Source organism: Cotesia glomerata, linkage group LG6, assembly GCF_020080835.1.
Source record: "Cotesia glomerata isolate CgM1 linkage group LG6, MPM_Cglom_v2.3, whole genome shotgun sequence".
NCBI classification, from domain to species: Eukaryota; Metazoa; Arthropoda; class Insecta; order Hymenoptera; family Braconidae; genus Cotesia; species Cotesia glomerata.
In genome coordinates, this window is record NC_058163.1 from 5051448 (window position 1) to 5070175 (window position 18728).

At 26.3% G+C, this 18728-nt stretch overlaps 1 protein-coding gene across 3 annotated transcripts; it reads left to right on the forward strand.

Moving 5' to 3' along the window:
* The first annotated feature begins 4020 nt into the window (after nt 1–4020).
* On the forward strand, nt 4021–18248 carry LOC123267640 (acetylcholinesterase). Of its 3 annotated transcripts, XM_044732374.1 has the most exons (8): nt 4021–4349; nt 6640–6935; nt 7171–7300; nt 10563–11785; nt 12520–12715; nt 13414–13529; nt 13744–13778; nt 17841–18248. In XM_044732374.1, exons 1-8 carry the CDS (start codon nt 4059–4061, stop codon nt 17873–17875), a joined length of 2322 nt encoding a protein of 773 aa, XP_044588309.1. In that variant the 5' UTR covers nt 4021–4058; the 3' UTR covers nt 17876–18248. The 3 variants fall into 3 exon arrangements, with proteins under 3 accessions (XP_044588309.1, XP_044588310.1, XP_044588308.1); XM_044732375.1 differs by lacking the exon at nt 13744–13778 and having other exon boundaries at nt 13414–13539; nt 17841–17977; XM_044732373.1 differs by lacking the exon at nt 13744–13778 and having other exon boundaries at nt 4022–4349.
* Nucleotides 18249–18728: the final 480 nt, after the last annotated feature.

Below are 18728 nucleotides of genomic sequence, written 5' to 3' on the forward strand. Positions count from 1 at the left end.
ATCAATTTCTTCAAGAAAAAAGTCAATAGCCTTCCCAAGAATAACTTATAAACTTACATTAATTAAATGGATTATATATCGGTGCTTATAAAAACGCTCGTGTGTAAAAAGTACAAATACAGATATATTAGTCATATGTAAAAGCTGATGAGAAGAATCATTCAATTAAAAGTACAGCTGGTAGGTCGTAGACAACCAATGAATGAGTTCCTCTTTACGACGATCTAATTTAATAATTTATTTTATTTTAATGATTCATTGTCCGTGAAAGCGTACGCCCAATACAATCTTTATCTTATCTTCCTACAAAATTACTCATTTTTCCAGCATAGTTTACTATTTTTTTTTTATTTTATAGCACTGTAGCGATGTATCTCAAATAACGTAAACTCTACGGAAAAAATGACTGTAAAATTTACAAAAAAAATATGTAATTATTACAGGTGAGATTATGAAAAAACATATTTTTTTTTTTTTTTGTAAAATTTACAAATAAAATCTGTTAAATCTACAAGAGTATTATGTTATCGTTGCGGAGTAACTTCTTGAATTAAAATTAAGTTTGACCATCGATAGAAAATGTAAATAATAATCTGTTAATAGTAATTTTAAATTTTTTATTATGTGTGCATAAATAATTCTTTTTACTGATTATAAAAAAATAATTTGTCTAGAAGTACTCTATAAAGAATCAGAAGTATTAAAAAATTTTGAAAAAATTAAAAAAAGTGAGATAAATTAATTTGCAATGATACTGACTCGAATAAGGCTTTTGAATTCATTACGATACATTTTCAGTAATAATTACAGAAAAATTTCTATTATAATTGCAGACTCAATATGTTAAATTTGCAGATTTATAATAACAGAATTTAACAGGTGAAAATAACATATTGAGGTCTGTAAATTTTACACAAGACGACTTATAGATAGAATTTTGTAAAAATTTTACAATTTTTTCTATAAATTTTACAAAGTATTTTTTTAAGGTACAATGAAACAATACTTTTTGGCTAATACACAGGAACAAAAATTTATTTGAATTTATTAAATAATTTTTCAAAAATTCATCTTCTTGATTTGAGTAGAAAAATTTTTAAACTAAGAAATTTTTCTTGGTTTAATTTAAGTAAATTTTACTTGATTCAAGAATTTTTCGTCTTAATTCAAGACAATGAAACTCTTCAAAGTTATTTTCTTGTTTCAAGAATTTTTCTCTTGATTCAAGTTAATTTTTTTTTTCATTAATTTTTATTTAAATTTAAACAGATAATCCAATCAGTATTATAGCGGGGATATCCTGATGGTACGAGACAACGAGCATTCGGTAGAAAACGAGTATATGAATCGAGCATCAAAAGACAATTTATATGAAAATCGTGATACACCGCCATCGCAGAAAGCAAGAATACCACGACAAAGAGATAACAAATCAAATCAAGCGGATCATATAGCTCAAAATCGTAAATTTAGTTCAACTCCGTCAATACGGAGTAATTCAAATATGTCATTAAGAGATATGCACGGTGAAGGTTTTGATACAAATTCGCCTAATAATCAACCTAGGATAAACAAAGCTTTGATTACGAGAATTCGGAGGAAATTGAGCATCAAAAGACAATTTATACACACAAAAAACAAATTTCTTGCGCCGAGAAAATTTTAAGGAAAACAAAAGTCATTTTGGAGCAAGAAAAAATTTTCTTGGCTCAAGAAACTTTGACTTCATTCAAAGAATTTTCAGTCTTCCTTAATATTTTCTTGAGCCAAGAGATTTTAAACTCCAGTCAAGAATTATTATTTTTTAGTGTATAAATATCGTGATAAATTGTTTTTGGTTCAAGAATTTTTTTTTTAGACTCAAGAAAATAATTTTCTTCACAATGGTATTCTTCATGCAAGATTTTTTCAAGTTAAGCGGCACACTTAGTGTGACAGCCTAAAAAAAAGGCGATTTTTGGGAACAAAAAAAAACTACTGTATCAATTGGTTTAAAATTTAAAGAATATATTTAAACATATTTTAAGAATACATAGTAAAATTTTTGATGAAAAAAGTTGAATTTTACCCAAAATTTTGGTCGTTTTTGGCCTGCCAAAATTCGATTTTTGCTCAGATCAAAAAACTGGTAGGTCATTGTATAGAGAACTATATACAGAACATGCAGAAAAAAATTTTATAGTGATCGGATCATTTGTCTTCGAGTAATCACTGCAGCAAATTCGAAAAATGCTGTTTCGAGAAAAACGCGTTTACAGATAAAATGATCCTATTATAACTGCCGAGCGGCTACTCTAGAAATTGCTGTCACTCAAAAACTATTTGAGATATCAATTAAAAATTTTAGTATGTTATTGTTAAAGGTATAACCTATCGAAATATGAAACAAAAAAAAATTGATTTTATAAAAATTTCACACTAGGTGTGCCTTTTAATAACCTTTTTACAACCAAGAGTTTTTAGATTGTTAGGAAGTAAATTGAAATATTTTATTACCACAAAAAACGCATTTTTGGTACTTAGAGTTTTATTAATTTTTGGTAAAGTTATCTGTCTATTTAATGTATTTATAAACGTCTCAGAGTGCATTAATTTATAATATCAGTAAAATAATAAGTTAGCGCATTCATAACAAAAACACTGGTTGATTTTCAAAGGTACTAACATTTAATTTTCTATTTTCAAGTTAATTTTTTTATCTATCGGGAACATTTTATAAAGTTTGAAGTATTTTTTTCGTGTTACAACCAAGATAAGAATTGTTTTCCAATTTTCCCATTAGTTTTATATAAAACATATCTCAAAAGTTATACTGTATAGTGATAGAGAAATATATTTTTGAGAAATATATATATTCAATAACTATGATTTAAATTAAAAGTGAAAATTAAACACTGAAGATTTCGAACGTGATTATTCTCACCTAAAAAAAAAATAAGTATCTCAAATAATTGATGGTCTACTGAATATATTGTTTACGAACATTAAAGTTGACCATAAATAATCAATGGAAACTTTTATTTTTTTATATTTTTTATTTTTTGAATTATGGGGAACTATTTAATTATGCATAAAATTGAGAAAAAAACGGCCCTTCTTATATTATACAAAATTACTTTAACAAAAAGAATATGGTAAATGAAATTACAAACAATGTTTGCAAATATAAGGCGTTTTCATAGTAATTTAACAAAAAGTTTTGTAAAATTACCACACACATTATAAACAATAATAATTGTGGGTGAAATTAAAATTCACGATTTAATTTCACAATTAAAATTTGAATATTACAAAGAAAGTTAATAAATTTTTAAAGACTCCATTGTAATTTCTGTTACAACTTTGTTTTGTGATTTTACAAAAATTTCTAGTAAACCAAATTACAAACAATGTTTGTAAATCTCAAAGATTTGTATTGAAATTCGACGAACAGTTTCGTAAAATTACAATACAATTAGGATTTTTACATGAAAATCGTAAAATTACAATACATCCTACTAAGTTTCTTGACATCTTTTGAAAAATTCCCAAAATTGTTTCATAACTTCGCTGTAGTAAACATCGATTTGTAATTTTACCCAAAATTTGTTTTGTAAAATGTTTGTAATTTTACAAATCCTATATACTAAAATTGATGGTAGAATGAAGTTAGCTTAGTATCGAAAACATGGACCCTGATTCCTTATTGGTTCAAGATTAGAGCGCGCGCGTATGCGCGCAATTTGAATTTCTAGTATTTTTAACAATGAATGGTTACCTTATCGATCACGCGGGACCGGTAAACTTAAAAATGAGTACACGTAGCGCCACCAAGCGTTGATCGAGTCTTCACCTGAGGATCTATCAAGGTGTGGCAGTGTCGGTGAGAGTGGGGTAAACACACCGAGGATATTACAAACCACTTGTGTATGTACACGCAAGTGTCTTTGTATTTTTGTATTACTATTAATATGAATGCTTATGTTCCACAGCACACAAAGAAGAAAGAGTGGGAGGACGCGAGTACACACCATTGAGTGTGTTCCAGTTAATGCAGTGACTCTGCCGCACGCGGCAAAATGGATACTAAACACAAAGTGCACACCTTTAAAGGGCGCGTCACTTTCTTTTCGAGTTTATTTATATTTTATTTTATTGTTAATTTTAATTTTTATTTTATTAACTGTCAGGACTCGAGATACGGCAGTCAGTACAACCAGTATAATCGTGACGGTGTTTATGTTCCTCCAGGTAGTCCTGGTTATCAAACCTATTTTTATAAAGACAGAAGATATGGGTATCAGCCCAGCTACCTGGATCCCATATCTAGGGGTCCAACTCGTAATCCTGAAGATCGGTTTAATTATGGAGTAAGAATTCTTTATCTATTTCTATTATTGTAATTTAGTTTTTAAATACTCACAGCTTGCAATTAGTCATCATCTAACATTTTTAATATTATTTTACTTGTCATGATATTATTGGTGAGATAATTCTCGTAATAATTTACGTGAATGGCATTTTAGAAAGTAAAAGCTGTATGTTTATAATCATGGGGCATAGCTGTACGCATCCCGTGTTATTTTATTCAATTGTTTAATAAAAACAAACAAATACCAGATTAACTATTGTGATAATAATGAGTGTGATTTTCTACCAGACATCCGAGTAATTTTTTAAATTTTTTAATAATTAACTTTACAAAAAATAATGTAAAAAAAATTTATTCTGAAAATTTTTAAAAATTTTTCCATAATATTAAAACTTTTGATTTTTTTATTTTGCTTAATTGATTAAATTATAACTAAAAAATATTTTTTTAAAATTGCACTTATAGTTTTTGAAATTTTTAACAAATAAAAAAATTTTTTTTCAATTGTTTTGTAATAATTTTTTAATAAAAAAAAATCATAAAAATTTTTAGATGTCGGTTAACTTTATTTTCATAATTTTTCCATAAAATTAAAATTAAAATTCAACAATTTTTTATTTTTTCATCAATTAAATTATAAAAAAAATTGCATGTATAATTTTTCAAATCTACATGTGAAATTTTTTCTTTTAATTTTTTTGTAATAACTTTTTCAATAAAAAAAATTATAAAAATTTTTAGATGTCGGCTAATTTAATTTTCATAATTTTTTTATATGAAAGTTATTAAATTTTTTTTGTAATCATTAAGTTTAAAATTTATTAAAAATTAGCTGTCGGCTAATTATTTTATACTCTATTATGAATGACACTGAATTTAACAGACATTTGATAATTTTTTAACAAAAAAAGAATTGGACATTAAGAAATTTTAAAAATCAATAAACAAAATTGAAATTGAGAGACATTTGATAATTTGTTTACTAATAAATTATAACAAGAAAAATTTATTTAAAAAATTCTATTTTTAGAAGCTCTAAAAAAATATAAATAGAATTTTTTATTAAAAATTTATCTGTGATACTGAAATTAGCAAACATCTAACAATTTTTATTTTTTTATTACAAATCCATTTAAAAAAAAAAATATTTAAAAACAATTTGCACTTGTAATTTTTTTTAGTCTCTAGATGTCGAATTTTAAAATTAAAATTATTTTATAATATAGTTTAAGTGTTATAGAAATCCAAAAAATTAACAAATATTTGCTGATTTTCGTATTATAATAATAAACAATACACGAAAAAAATACGTTGTAAATCTTATAGAAAAGTTTGTTAAATTTATATTGTTAAGTTTATATGTTAGTCAATTACTGTGAATGAAAATTTTCATTATCACTACACTGAAAAAAAAAATTAACTTGAATCAAGAGAAAAATTCTTGAACCAAGAAAATAATTTTGAAGAGTTTCATTGTCTTTACTCAAGACGAAAAATTCTTGAATCAAGTAAAATTTACTTAAACCAAGAATAATTTCTTAGTTTAAAAATTTTTCTATTTAAATCAAGAAGATGAAGTTCCTCAAAATTATTTACTTGATTCAAATAAATTTTTTTTTCCTGTGTATTATTCAAAACGGTTTGTTTCGAATAGTACGAATTGTACATAGAAAATTACTTTGTAAAATTTATAGAAAAGTTTGTAAAATTTTTACAAAATTCTATCTATAAGTTGACTTATGTAAAATTTACAGAAAATATGTTATTTTTACCTGTTAAATTCTGTTATTATAAATCTGTAAATTTAACAAATTGAGTCTGTAATTATAATATAACTTTTTCTGTAATTATTACTGAAAATTTATCGTAATGAATTAAAAAGCATTACTCGAGTCAGCATCATTGCAAATTAATTTTTATCACCTTTTTGAACTTTTTCAAAAATTTTAATACTTCTGATTTTTTACAGAGTACTTCTAAACAAATTATTTTTTTATAATCAGTAAAAAAAATTATTTATGCACACATAATAAAAATTTTTAATTTACTATTAACAGATTATTATTTACATTTTTAATCGATAATCAAACTTAATTTTAGTTCAATAAGTTACTCTGCAATGATAATATAATACTATTGTAAATTTCATAGAATTTATCTGTAAATTTTATAAAAAAAATTCTGTAGTTTTCACATAATCTCACCTGTAATAATTACATATTTTTTCTATTAATTTTACATTGCAATTTTTTTCTTATATTTATAACCCTTTTTTTCATTTTAATTAGGAAGATCCGAGGCAACAGTATTTGCCAGGAATCCTCGGTGGTTGGCGAGAAGATCTCCAGGGAAGAAAACGCCCTGATTCAAAGCAACTTGAAGAAAATCGTGATGTTTATATAAGAACTAACTATGGCCAGGTGCAAGGTTTTAAAGTTAATTTGTATGACCATCCTGAAGCGCGACATCGTCCGTGGAACATGCCTGTTGAACGTGTCACTGCCCAAGTCAATGTATTTTTAGGCATTCCTTATGCTATGCCACCGGATAAAGAAGGAAGATTCAAACCACCTCGTACTCACAGGTTTTTAATATTTTAATAATTTTATAACTAATAATAGGTAATCGAAAAAAATTTTTAATTTATGAAAAATTCATATTATTCCATTAAAATTATTGTAAAATAAAAAAAAAAATAATAATTTAATAAATCTGAAATAATATGAATTTTTCATAACTTTAGAATTTTTTCCGGTCTATTTTTTCCGGGATTCCTAATAATAATAATAATATAAATAATAACTATTTCATTCTTTTAGAGGATGGCAATTGCTACAAGCTGTTGATTGGGGTCCAGCTTGCCCTCAGCCGAGTAATTATACTGGGGCAACAAAAGGTATTCGGGATGTTAGTGAAGATTGTTTGTACTTGAACATCTTTACGCCTCCGGTAAGATATACAATAAATTAAATTAATATTAATATCAATTCATAGTTGGGCCATTATCCTAAAATTATGTAGGCGTAAATATTTTAGCGACTACCGAACATATTTCATTTCAATGAATGTTGGTCAGTAGTTAAATATAAGTTTTTTTTGGCAGATGATATTTGTTAGAATTTAAAATGATATTTTGGAAATTTTGTTTTACTTAGTCTAAAATATCAGTTTCTTGATGTATAGCATCTTAATTTTAAAATAGTTTTTTCATCAATAATTTAGCCATTAATAGCCATCAATATCTTGTTTGTATCGCTTAAAAATTTTTTTTATTGTGTTAATTAAATACAACAAATATAAAAAAAAGTACAGAAAAATATTTACACATAATTATCTAAACTTTATAAAAATGAAGTAAAAATATTTATTTGTTAATAAACTCGTTAATTTTGTCAGTCTTTTAGATTGTAATTTTACACACTGAAAAAAAAATTAACTTGAATCAAGTAAAATTTACTTAAACCAAGAAATATTTCTTAGTTTAAAAATTTTTTAAATTTTTCAACTCAAACCAAGAAGATGAAATTCTTCAAAATTATTTATTTGATTCCAGTAAATTTTTATAAAAATTAAAGTATATTTTATAGAATATTTTTTTTCTAAAATTAACATATGTTTTATACATCAAGGGAAAAAATTAAATTTACTATTTTTTTATTCAAATACTGATTATTAGAAAAAAAAAAAAAAAAATTGATAACTCAAAAAGATATAAACATCAATAATTTATGTTTGAGTAGATTAAAAAGGCTTCAATTATTTGACCAAGTTTAGATAAAATAAATATAAATAGAATATTTGTAAATTTATTGAAAAAATTTATGAGCTAAAACGAGTGTGATGCTTTTTTTTAATAGTTTTAACTTACAAACTATTATACTTTTGTTTATAAATATATAATAATAAACATTAACTTGTAATAATAAACGTTACAGCCGATTGCTCTGAATATTGATCATTGCGTACTAAATATTGACCGCCTATGTTCCAAATACTGACGAGTAGTATTATGCTTACTAGACTTATATTTGTAGATTTATATTAGGTACATTTGATCATGTACAACTCAAATTGTTGACCAGAGTATTGTTTCAATTATTAACATGCTTTTTCTAACAAAAATAATTGATAATTAATCTTGGATATTCAATTGGTTTGGCAAATACTTATTTATTAATTATGAAGTATTTAATTTTATATAAATTAATCATAAATATACTTACTAAACGCGGCAAGGTTTAGCTCTAATGACTAATTTTCATTTTCTGACGTTTGTACACAAACTTATTTTTTCTATTATAATAACTGCATATATTTACGTGTATGCGAAATTTTTTTTTTAAGTATAATTTAAAATTAATAATTACGTACTGAATATAAAATTAAATTACTAGTTTTTTTTAATCCAGTTGTGCTGCCTGGTCAATATTTTCCTTCACTCTATTTTAAAATTTTTAACTTCCCGCTAAGAAAATTGAAAATTTTCAAAAATCGGGAAGTTATTGGTTTTACCCCTTTTTTCGAAAATGGAGTTTTCATCGGATCTCGACGTTTCGAGGTCCTAGGAAGCTTTCCTGACGATTTTCACGATCATGTCCGTACGTCTGTATGTGTGTGTGTGTGTATAAACCTCTCGTAACTTTTGAACAGCTTGACCGATTTCATTGCGGTTGATGTCATTCAAAAGGGCTTCGCCAAACTTAGATTTCCTGTAAGTTGGAACCGATTCAGACCAGTAGATTTCATGAAATTGCAAAAAAAGTTTTTTTTTTTTTTTTCATTTTTTTTAAATATCTCTGAATTGGCTAAACCGATCAACTTCAAAAACTAGTCAGCTCTTAACCTTGAAATCCCGCATCGATCGCCACATAGAGCGTTAGAATCGGTTGATGCGTTCGTAAGATATCGTTATCGAAAAAAATTGAAAAAAGTGTTTTTTTGTAATAACTCCGAAATTTTTCATCAGATTTATAGAGCTCAAAAAACCACATCGATCGCCGCCTACCGCGTGAAAATCGGTTGATTTATTAAAAAGTTACAGCAGTTTGAAAATTAGAAAAATCGTGTTTCATCGAATTTTGATAAGACTTTTGAGCTCGAAGAGCTCAAAAGCATAGCAAAGATCTCTTTGAGCTCGGAGAGCTCAAAATAACACATAAATCGTATTTTTGAGCTCGAAGAGCTCGAAAACGTCATAAGTGTAATTTTAAAGGGTTATACGCAGTTTCAAAGCTAAAAAAACAACATTTTTTTATAAATTTTTTCTAGACACAGTTTTTAATTATCAATTACAAGTGATGGTTATTTAAATAGAGCCTACTTTCAAGAATACAATAGCGCGTCAATCATGTAAAAATATAAATGTGCACCGCTCCTGTAGAAGATGTTCTGAACGACCTCTAAAAAAAAGGCGCTTGGCAGTGATCTCCATTTCGGTGGTTTGGATTATCTGAAATCAAAAAATATGGTGAATTCTTTTACAGGATAGATTAATGCAGATATTGGACGAAGGAATAAGAAAAATTTTGATTTTTGACAAAATGGCGACTATTTGTAAAAAATTTTTCGTTTTTGTTGAAAAACAATTTTCCAAATTGTCAAAAAAAAAATAGTAATAATTTTTTTGAATCTTATTCCTTCGTCCAATACCTGCATTAATCTATCCTGTAAAAGAATTCACCATATTTTTTGATTTCAGATAATCCAAACCACCGAAATGGAGATCACCGCCAAGCGCCTTTTTTTTAGAGGTCGTTCAGAACATCTTCTACAGGAGCGGTGCACATTTATATTTTTACATGATTGACGCGCTGTTGTATTCTTGAAAGTAGGCTCTATTTAAATAACCATCACTTGTAATTGATAATTAAAAACTGTGTCTAGAAAAAATTCATAAAAAAATGTTGTTTTTTTAGCTTTGCAACTGCGTATAACCCCTTAAGCGCCTAGGTATGGAATTAGCGGGAAGTTTCAGGGATGGCCTTCAGGGTCAACCGTTTTTCTAATTTTTTTTTTTATAAAATGAACCAATGTAAAATTTTAATCAAAGTAGAGACTCATTTTTCCTGCTTATTTAATTATTTATTTATTCTTTTTTATTTAATTATTTAATAAAATTATTTTAAATTGGCTCGATAAAAATTTTTTATATAATGACCCATGGAATATTTCTGACTCAAAATATAATTAATCCAATTTCTATCTTTGATAGTTTGAATCCGGTGTCGCAAAATTGTATCCCGTAATGTTTTACATCCACGGAGGTGAATTTATCCACGGAGCAAGTAATCTCTTCCCAGGACACATGATGGCAGGATTTTACGACGTAATAGTGGTATCAATAAATTACCGCTTAGGTGCATTAGGATTTATGAGTACAGGCGATGAATACAGTCCCGGAAATTACGGAATTTTAGACCAGCAAAAAGCCCTGGAATGGGTGTACAACAACATAAAAAATTTCTACGGTGATCGTGAATCTATAACACTGTTTGGACCAGGTGCTGGTGCAGCAAGTGCTGGATTGCTGATGGTAGCGCCTCGCAGCAGTCATATGGTAGCCAAAGTAATTGCGCAGTCAGGATCTGCATTAGCAGACTGGGCGTTCATCGTCGACAAGTACCGAGTGCAAAACACATCACGTGTTTACGGAGAATCGCTAGGTTGCAATATTGTAAACAGCCAGGAATTATTCAACTGTCTGTACACAGGAAGAAGTTACCTTGATCATGGAAACTCAGAGTTACAACCACACGTTGGAATGTTTCCATGGGCTCCAGTCCTGGACCGAAACTTCACCGTGCCTCCAGATAATTTATACGATGACTGGGGTGCTGCAGATTGGCATTTCTTCACAGAAACTCCTGAAGAAAGCATCAAAGCTGGAAGATTCAGGCGAGACATCGCTTACATGGCTGGTGTCACCACCCAAGAAGCCGCTTGGATCATCGTCAACAATGAGACCCTCAGAAAAAGACAATACCGCATCGACGATGAAACTTTTAACCAAAAAATTTGGGAGATGGTCATGCGATACAATTATACGCTTAATCCTTATGGTGCTTATGAGGCCATCAAATATATGTACACATTTTGGCCAGATCCTAAAAATGTTACCCTAGTGCGTGATCAGTTGATTAATTTGCTCTCAGATTTTCACTATGTTGCGCCTTTTGATAAAATGGCGAAATTGTTAGTGGAAAAAAAAGTACCTGTTTATTTGTATGTTTTAAACACTACTGTTGAAGCGCTTAACTTGGACCATTGGAGAAGAGTCCCTCATGATACTGAGTACTTGTGGTTGACCGGTGCTCCATTTATGGACAAGGAATTTTTCCCTGATAAATGGAAAGTTTCACGGGATATGTGGACTGACAATGACAGAAATATGAGCCATTTCTTCATGAAAGCGTATACTAATTTTGCTAAATATGGGTATGTAGAAAATTATTAAATTATTATCTATATCGCGTGCCTACTGCCAAAAGGGCGGATAAAAGTCATACGTCCTTTTGGCTTTATAAAACCAAAAGGGCGTATAATTTTTTTTTTATGCCAATCGTTTTGTAAACATGTTTTAAGCCTAAAAATGAAAAAAAAATTTCTACAGCCAAAAGGGCGTGTGTCTGAAGTTATACGCCTGAAGTTATACGTCTGAAGTTATACACTGAAAATTTAGTGATCTAAAGCCAAAAGGGTGTATAATTTTTAACTTCCCGTTAAGAAAATTAAAAATTTTCTAAAAGCGGGAAGTTATTGGTTTTACCCCGTTTTTTGAAAGTAGAGTTGTCATCAGATCTACATTCAGCTATACTCAAGTCAAAAAATTTTTTAACGATTAGTTAATAATTTCTTACTTATAATAAGATGTTTTTCGATTTTTTAACCATTTTTTTTTAAAAGAAATTTTTTACCTCAGTTTAATCAATTTTTTTGTCATAAAATTTTCCACTGCTGACCATTGTTTTCTTAAAAGGAATTGACTGACATGAAATTTGAAATTTTAATTAGGATTACTAGTCAAAAAATTTTCAATTAAAAAAAATTGAAGAAATTATCATTTAAAAGTTAATTTTTTTTAATTTACTTTTATATACTCTTTAAAATATAATTTTCAAAACAGATAAATTATTATAAATTGATATTAATTAATTAATTTTTTTTTTTAGAAATCCAACGCCGTCACAAATATTAGGATTACATTTCGAAGAAGCGCATCAGGGGTATTTAAAGTACCTAAATATTAATACCACATTCAACAGCTCGATTCTTTACAACTATCGTCAGACTGAAAGTGCATTTTGGTCACAATATTTGCCAACTGTTATTGGACGAATTGTACCAACTTATCCACCAGTTACCGAGGTATAAATTTAAAATATTTTGATAGGGCCAAAATTTTTGCCGTAATTTTCAAATAAATGGTTTAAATTTTTAATATTACGGCGAAAATATTGGTCCTATAAAAAAATTTGTTCAACAAAAGTTGTTCAAAATTTAATTTTATAAAAAAAAAAATATTTCTTATGATTTTTTAAAAAAACCAATATTTGCGCTGCAATTCCAAAATTAAAATTCATGATCAAAGGTTCAAATTTTGTGATAATTATGAATCTTATTTTTGAAACTAAGGTGAAATTATTGATCCTCCAAAAAGAACATAAGAGACATTTTTTTATAAAATTAAATTTTGAACAACTTTTGTTTAAAAAAATTTTCTATAGAACCAATACTTTAGCCACAATATCAAAATTTTTATCTATTTCTTAGAAATTGTTATGAAAATCAATTAAGCAGATATTTAATAATTTTAAGAAATTTTTTAAAAATAAAATATAGCAAAAAAATTGACGTGTAGAAATTTTAAAAAATTAAAAATGCAATTTTTTTTTTTAAATAATTTCTTAAAACAAATTTGTTTGTGAAAAAAAAAAAAACAAAAAATGATTAAGACTGCAAACTTTAGTATTATGAAATTGTGATTTTAAATTTACGGCGAAAATCTTAGCGCTACTCATAATGAATTAATCATAAGTTAATTTGTTTTTTTTTCTTCTTTGTAGTATTGGTGGGAACCAAAACAGCCACTTCAAATAGCGTTCTGGTCAATATCAACTGCCTGTCTGCTACTGATCGTCCTCTGTGTTATTTGCTGCATGCTATGGCGTAACGCCAAAAGGTAAGCAAAGGTAAACAGAATCTTTTCCATGTGACTCTCTGAGTCTCAAACTTCTTTGGGGAAGTAATTGTTAATGCATGGTAATAACGGCTCTGTTGACTATTAATAATTTTAGTTGGTGATTGCTACTAATAATCAATAATCACTAACTCTAATTAGTAATTAGTAATTACTAATAAGACATACATTTTCATTTTTAATTACCTTTCATCAGTAAACTAATAGCCGCACGGAAATATAAGGCCCAAGGTAATAATTAATTATTTTAAAATTTTTAATGCACTGGTTGATTTTTAACATTTTAATTAAGGGACAGTACCCAGTAGTTGAACAGGTTTTAAAGTAAAACTAATTTGACCCTACTTTTAGTACATAAAGATGTAATTATTAATTCGAATTAGTAATTTTCATAAAAATATAAACAATTTTGAATTGATTGAAGCGCAAAATTATGCAGATAATTGAATATTTATATTTTGACAACGTTTTTAAGACAGATTATCAAAGGAGTAGTATTTGAACAATCAATTCTGATAAGCCGCAGTAGTTGAACACTCCAAAAGCAGTAGTTGAACTAATAAAATATATAGCAATAGGCACACCAAAAATTTTCAACGTTTTATTGAAATATCTATAGAATTATAACATATTATTAACTAATATTAAAAATAATACTATGAATATTTAATATCTTCATTTAAAAATGAGAAATATTTGTATTTAATTTTTTATGAATGACAAAGCAAATTTTCAATTATAAATCTAAAAAAATTCAATTCAAAACGTTCAATAATTTTTAACTACACCAATTTTTAGCTATAAAACTTATTTAATTTGCAGTAATTATTACAAATCACAATGCTGATCACTAATCTATAAACCTGTTAAAAATTAGAGTGCTGTCAAAATTATACGGCCCCAGCTTGATTAAATTCTGGGTACCGCTTTGAAAATTTGGAAATATAATTAGACTATAAAATTTAATATAAAAATTATAGTTTATGTCTGCAAAAAATATGTATTATTTAGAAAAGACTATTTCATTGGTTAGTACAATGTTTTTTGCTTAAAATGATGATAAGGTAAAAAAACCCAGTAGTTGAACAGGTTTTAAAGTAAAACTAATTTGACCCTACTTTTAGTACATAAAGATGTAATTATTAATTCGAATTAGTAATTTTCATAAAAATATAAACAATTTTGAATTGATTGAAGCGCAAAATTATGCAGATAATTGAATATTTATATTTTGACAACGTTTTTAAGACAGACTATCAAAGGAGTAGTATTTGAACAATCAATTCTGATAAGCCGCAGTAGTTGAACACTCCAGGAGCAGTAGTTGAACTAATAAAATATATAGCAATAGGCACATCAAAAATTTTTAACGTTTTATTGAAATATCAAAAGAATTATAACATATTATTGAATAATATTAAAAATAATACTGTAAATATTTAATATGTTCGTTTAAAAATGAGAAATATGCGTATTTAATTTTTCAATTATACATTTTTTATGAATGACAAAGCAAACTTTCAATTGTAAATCAAAGAAACTCAATTCAAAACGTTCAATAATTTTGAACTACACTTATTTTTAGATATAAAACTCATTTAATTTGCAGTAATTAATACAAATCACAATGCTGATCACTAGTGTATAAACCTATTAGAGTTTAAAGTGCTGTTAAAATTATACGGCCCCAACTTGTTCAAGTTCTGGGTACTGCTTTAAAAATTTGGAGGAATAGTTAGACGCTAAAATTTAATATAAAAATTATAGTTTATGTCTTTGCAAAAAATATGTATTATTTAGAAAAGACTATTTCATTTGGTAGTACAATTTTTTTTACTTAAAATGATGACATACCATTTTTTTTACTGATTGTTCGGTTTACAGTAGTACCTTTTCATAAAAAAATAGTATCTATCGGCAATTCTCGACATGTCAACTTTTAAGTTAACAAAAATATAATTATTTTGATTTATAATTGAAAAAACTTACAGTAAATTAATGTAATTTATTACAATAAATATACGGATTTTGTATTACAACAATTCGAAAAGTCTTTTCAAGTACTGGTCCCATTTTTATAAGTGTTCAAGTACTGGATACTTTACCTTACATCATTCATTTAGCAAAAAATTACCGCGAGATCAAAGATTTGAATGTAGGTCAATAGTCAAGTTCTCTTAAAAAAATTCCTATCCGGTAGTCTCACATATGAATTCAACTGATAGAGTCATCGGCCTTTTAATGTTTATTTTATCGGCAACTTGATATTCTTCAGCTAATAAAAAAAAAATTATCTCGCAATAACTTTAGGTAAAAATCAAATAAAAAAATTCTATTAATTAAATTATGATAGTTCAAATTTAAAGATCATTTTTTATGCATAAAATTTATGTTTGAAAAGATAAATAAAACCTTTGAACTTTAGCGACCATTTATTGCCAAAATTCTTCCTTTAAATTATCTTTCAGATTATATAATTATTTAATGATCAATTTAGATTCTATTTTTGTACTTGTTTTATTCACGCACACTAATTTATGTTTAAAAAGTCAATTTAAAATTAAAATATTATCTTAGACATAAAATATCACACTGATAAGAAATTTTTTCTTAGGTAATTTTCTATAAACGCAAAAATTTTTTTGTCTGTAATTAACTTAAAATTTTTTTAAATAATTTTTATTTAAAATTTTTTGTAATGGGTATTTTGTAAAATTTTACTTTAAATATTGATTGATCGTACCACGTGAGTTTTGTTCTAGTGATAAAGATATCAAATATTAGTTTTTGTTATCAGATATTTATGAAATTACTATAAATTCTTTTTTAAAAATACTATAAAACTATTTGATAAAATAGTTTAGAAAATTTCCAGTAGTTATTTAGATAAACATATTAGGTAAATTGCTAAATAAATAAATTTTATATTATTTTTGAGTAGCGACTTCTTAAAAAGACGAAACTTTATGAATGTATTTTTTTTTGGTTTAAAAAAGTTTGAATGACAGCCGAAAAAATTTTTGAAAATAAATACGGAAAGACTGTAAAATTTATAGAAAAAATATGTAATTATTACAGGTGAGATTATGTGAAAACTACAGATTTTTTTGTAAAATTTACAGATAAATTCTTTGAAATTTACACGAGTATTATGTTATCGTTGCAGAGTAACTTTTTGAATTAAAATTAAGTTTGATTATCGATTAAAAATGTAAATAATTATCTGTTAATAGTAAATTTAAAATTTTTATTGTGTGCATAAATAATTTTTTTTTACTGATTATAAAAAAATAATTTGTCTAGAAGTAAAATTTGAAGAATCAGAAGTATTAAAATTTTTGAAAAAATTAAAAAGGTGATAAAAATTAATTTGCAATGATGCTGACTCGAGTAATGCTTTTTCATTACAATAAATTTTCAGTAATAATTACAGAAAAATTTATTTTATAATTACAGACTCAATTTGTTAAATTTACAGATTTACAATAACAGAATTTAATAGGTAAAAATAACATATTGAGTTCTATAAATTTTACGTAAGTTGACTTATAGATAGAATTTTGTAAAAATTTTACAAACTTTTCTATAATTTTTACAAAATATTTTTCCTAGGTACAATAAACAAACCTTTTCGGCTAATACATAGGAAAAAAAATTTATTTGAATCAAGTAAATAATTTTGAAGAACTTCATCTTCTTGATTTGAGTAGAAAAATTTTTAAACTAAAAAATTTTTCTTAGTTTAAGTAAATTTTACTTGATTCAAGAATTTTTCGTCTTGAGTCAAGACAATGAATCTGTTCAAAGTTATTTTCTTGGTTCAAGAATTTTTCTCTTGATTCAAGTTAACTTTTTTTTTAGTGTAGTGATAATGAAAATTTTTATCCATAGTACTTGACTAACATAAAATTTACAATATAAATTTAACAAGCTTCTTTATAAATTTTACAACGTACTTTTTTCCGTGAAGTTTAAAAAATACCACAAATTTTCTTCAATTTTTCTATTAAATTTTATACTGATAAAAAGGTTAACCAGACTCAAGAACAAAAATTCTAAACCAAGAATACCATTTTAAAGAAAATTAGTTTCTTGAGAAGAAAAAAATTCTTGAGCCAAGAAATTATTTTTGGTTTAAGAATTTTTTTTTCGATTCAAGAAAATCATTTTCTTCACAATGGTATTTTTAATGCAAGATTTTTTCAAGTTAATTTTTTTATCTATAGGTAATATTTAATTTGATTCATGTACAAAAACAGAAAAAAAAATTAATTTTTATTTAAATTTAAACAGACAATCCGATCACTACTATAGCGGGGACGTCCTGATGGTACGAGACGACGAGCCTTCGGAGGGAATCGAGAATATGAATCGAGCATCAAAAGACAATTTATATGAATATCGTGATACACCGCCACCACAGAAAGCAAGAATACCACGACAAATAGATAACAAATCAAATCAAGCGGATCATATAGCTCAAAATCGTAAATTTAGTTCAACTCCGTCACTACGGAGTAATTCAAATATGTCATTAAGAGATATGCGCAGTGAAGGCTTTGTTACCAGTTCGCCTAATGGTCAACTTAGGATGAACAAAGCTTCAAGTCAGTCAACTTTGACTAAAGGTAAAACTAAAACACATATTGTACAAGGAGTGCCTCAAACTGCAGTATAAGCATCGACTTTTTTTTTTAATTTTATAATAAAAATAGCGCCAAAATTTTTGCCGCAAATTTAAAATAAAAATTTTTAAGAAATAGTTCAAATTTTTGATATTATGGCTAAAATATTGGTCTTATAAAAAATTTATTGGTTTTTTTTTAAATCATAAGAAATATTTTTTTTATAAAATTAAATTTCGAACAATCTTATTGTTCGATAAATTTTAATATAAGACCAATATTTTCGCCTTAATATTAAAAGTCCTAACCATTTATTTCAAAATTACGGCAAAAATTTTGGCCCATTTATAAATCATCACCGAACTCATTATTTTTCTTTTGTTAATATTTTAAATTTTTATTTTTTAAAAGAGTCGATTGATCTCATCACGAGCATTCAATTAATTAAGTTTTTTTTGACTAAATTAAAATTTTTTTTAGAAAATAATTTTTAAGAGTACTATATAAATATATAGTATATAATTATTTAATGATAATTACATCCGTCCATCGAAAT

Coding starts and splice junctions, on each gene's coding strand:
- LOC123267640 (XM_044732373.1), top strand. CDS start 4,059: ATGGATACTAAACACAAAGTGCACACCTTTAAAGGGCGCGTCACTTTC. Junction 11,786..12,519: donor ACTAATTTTGCTAAATATGG/GTATGTAGAAAA, acceptor TTTTTTTTTTAG/AAATCCAACGCCGTCACAAA. Junction 12,716..13,413: donor CTTATCCACCAGTTACCGAG/GTATAAATTTAA, acceptor TCTTCTTTGTAG/TATTGGTGGGAACCAAAACA.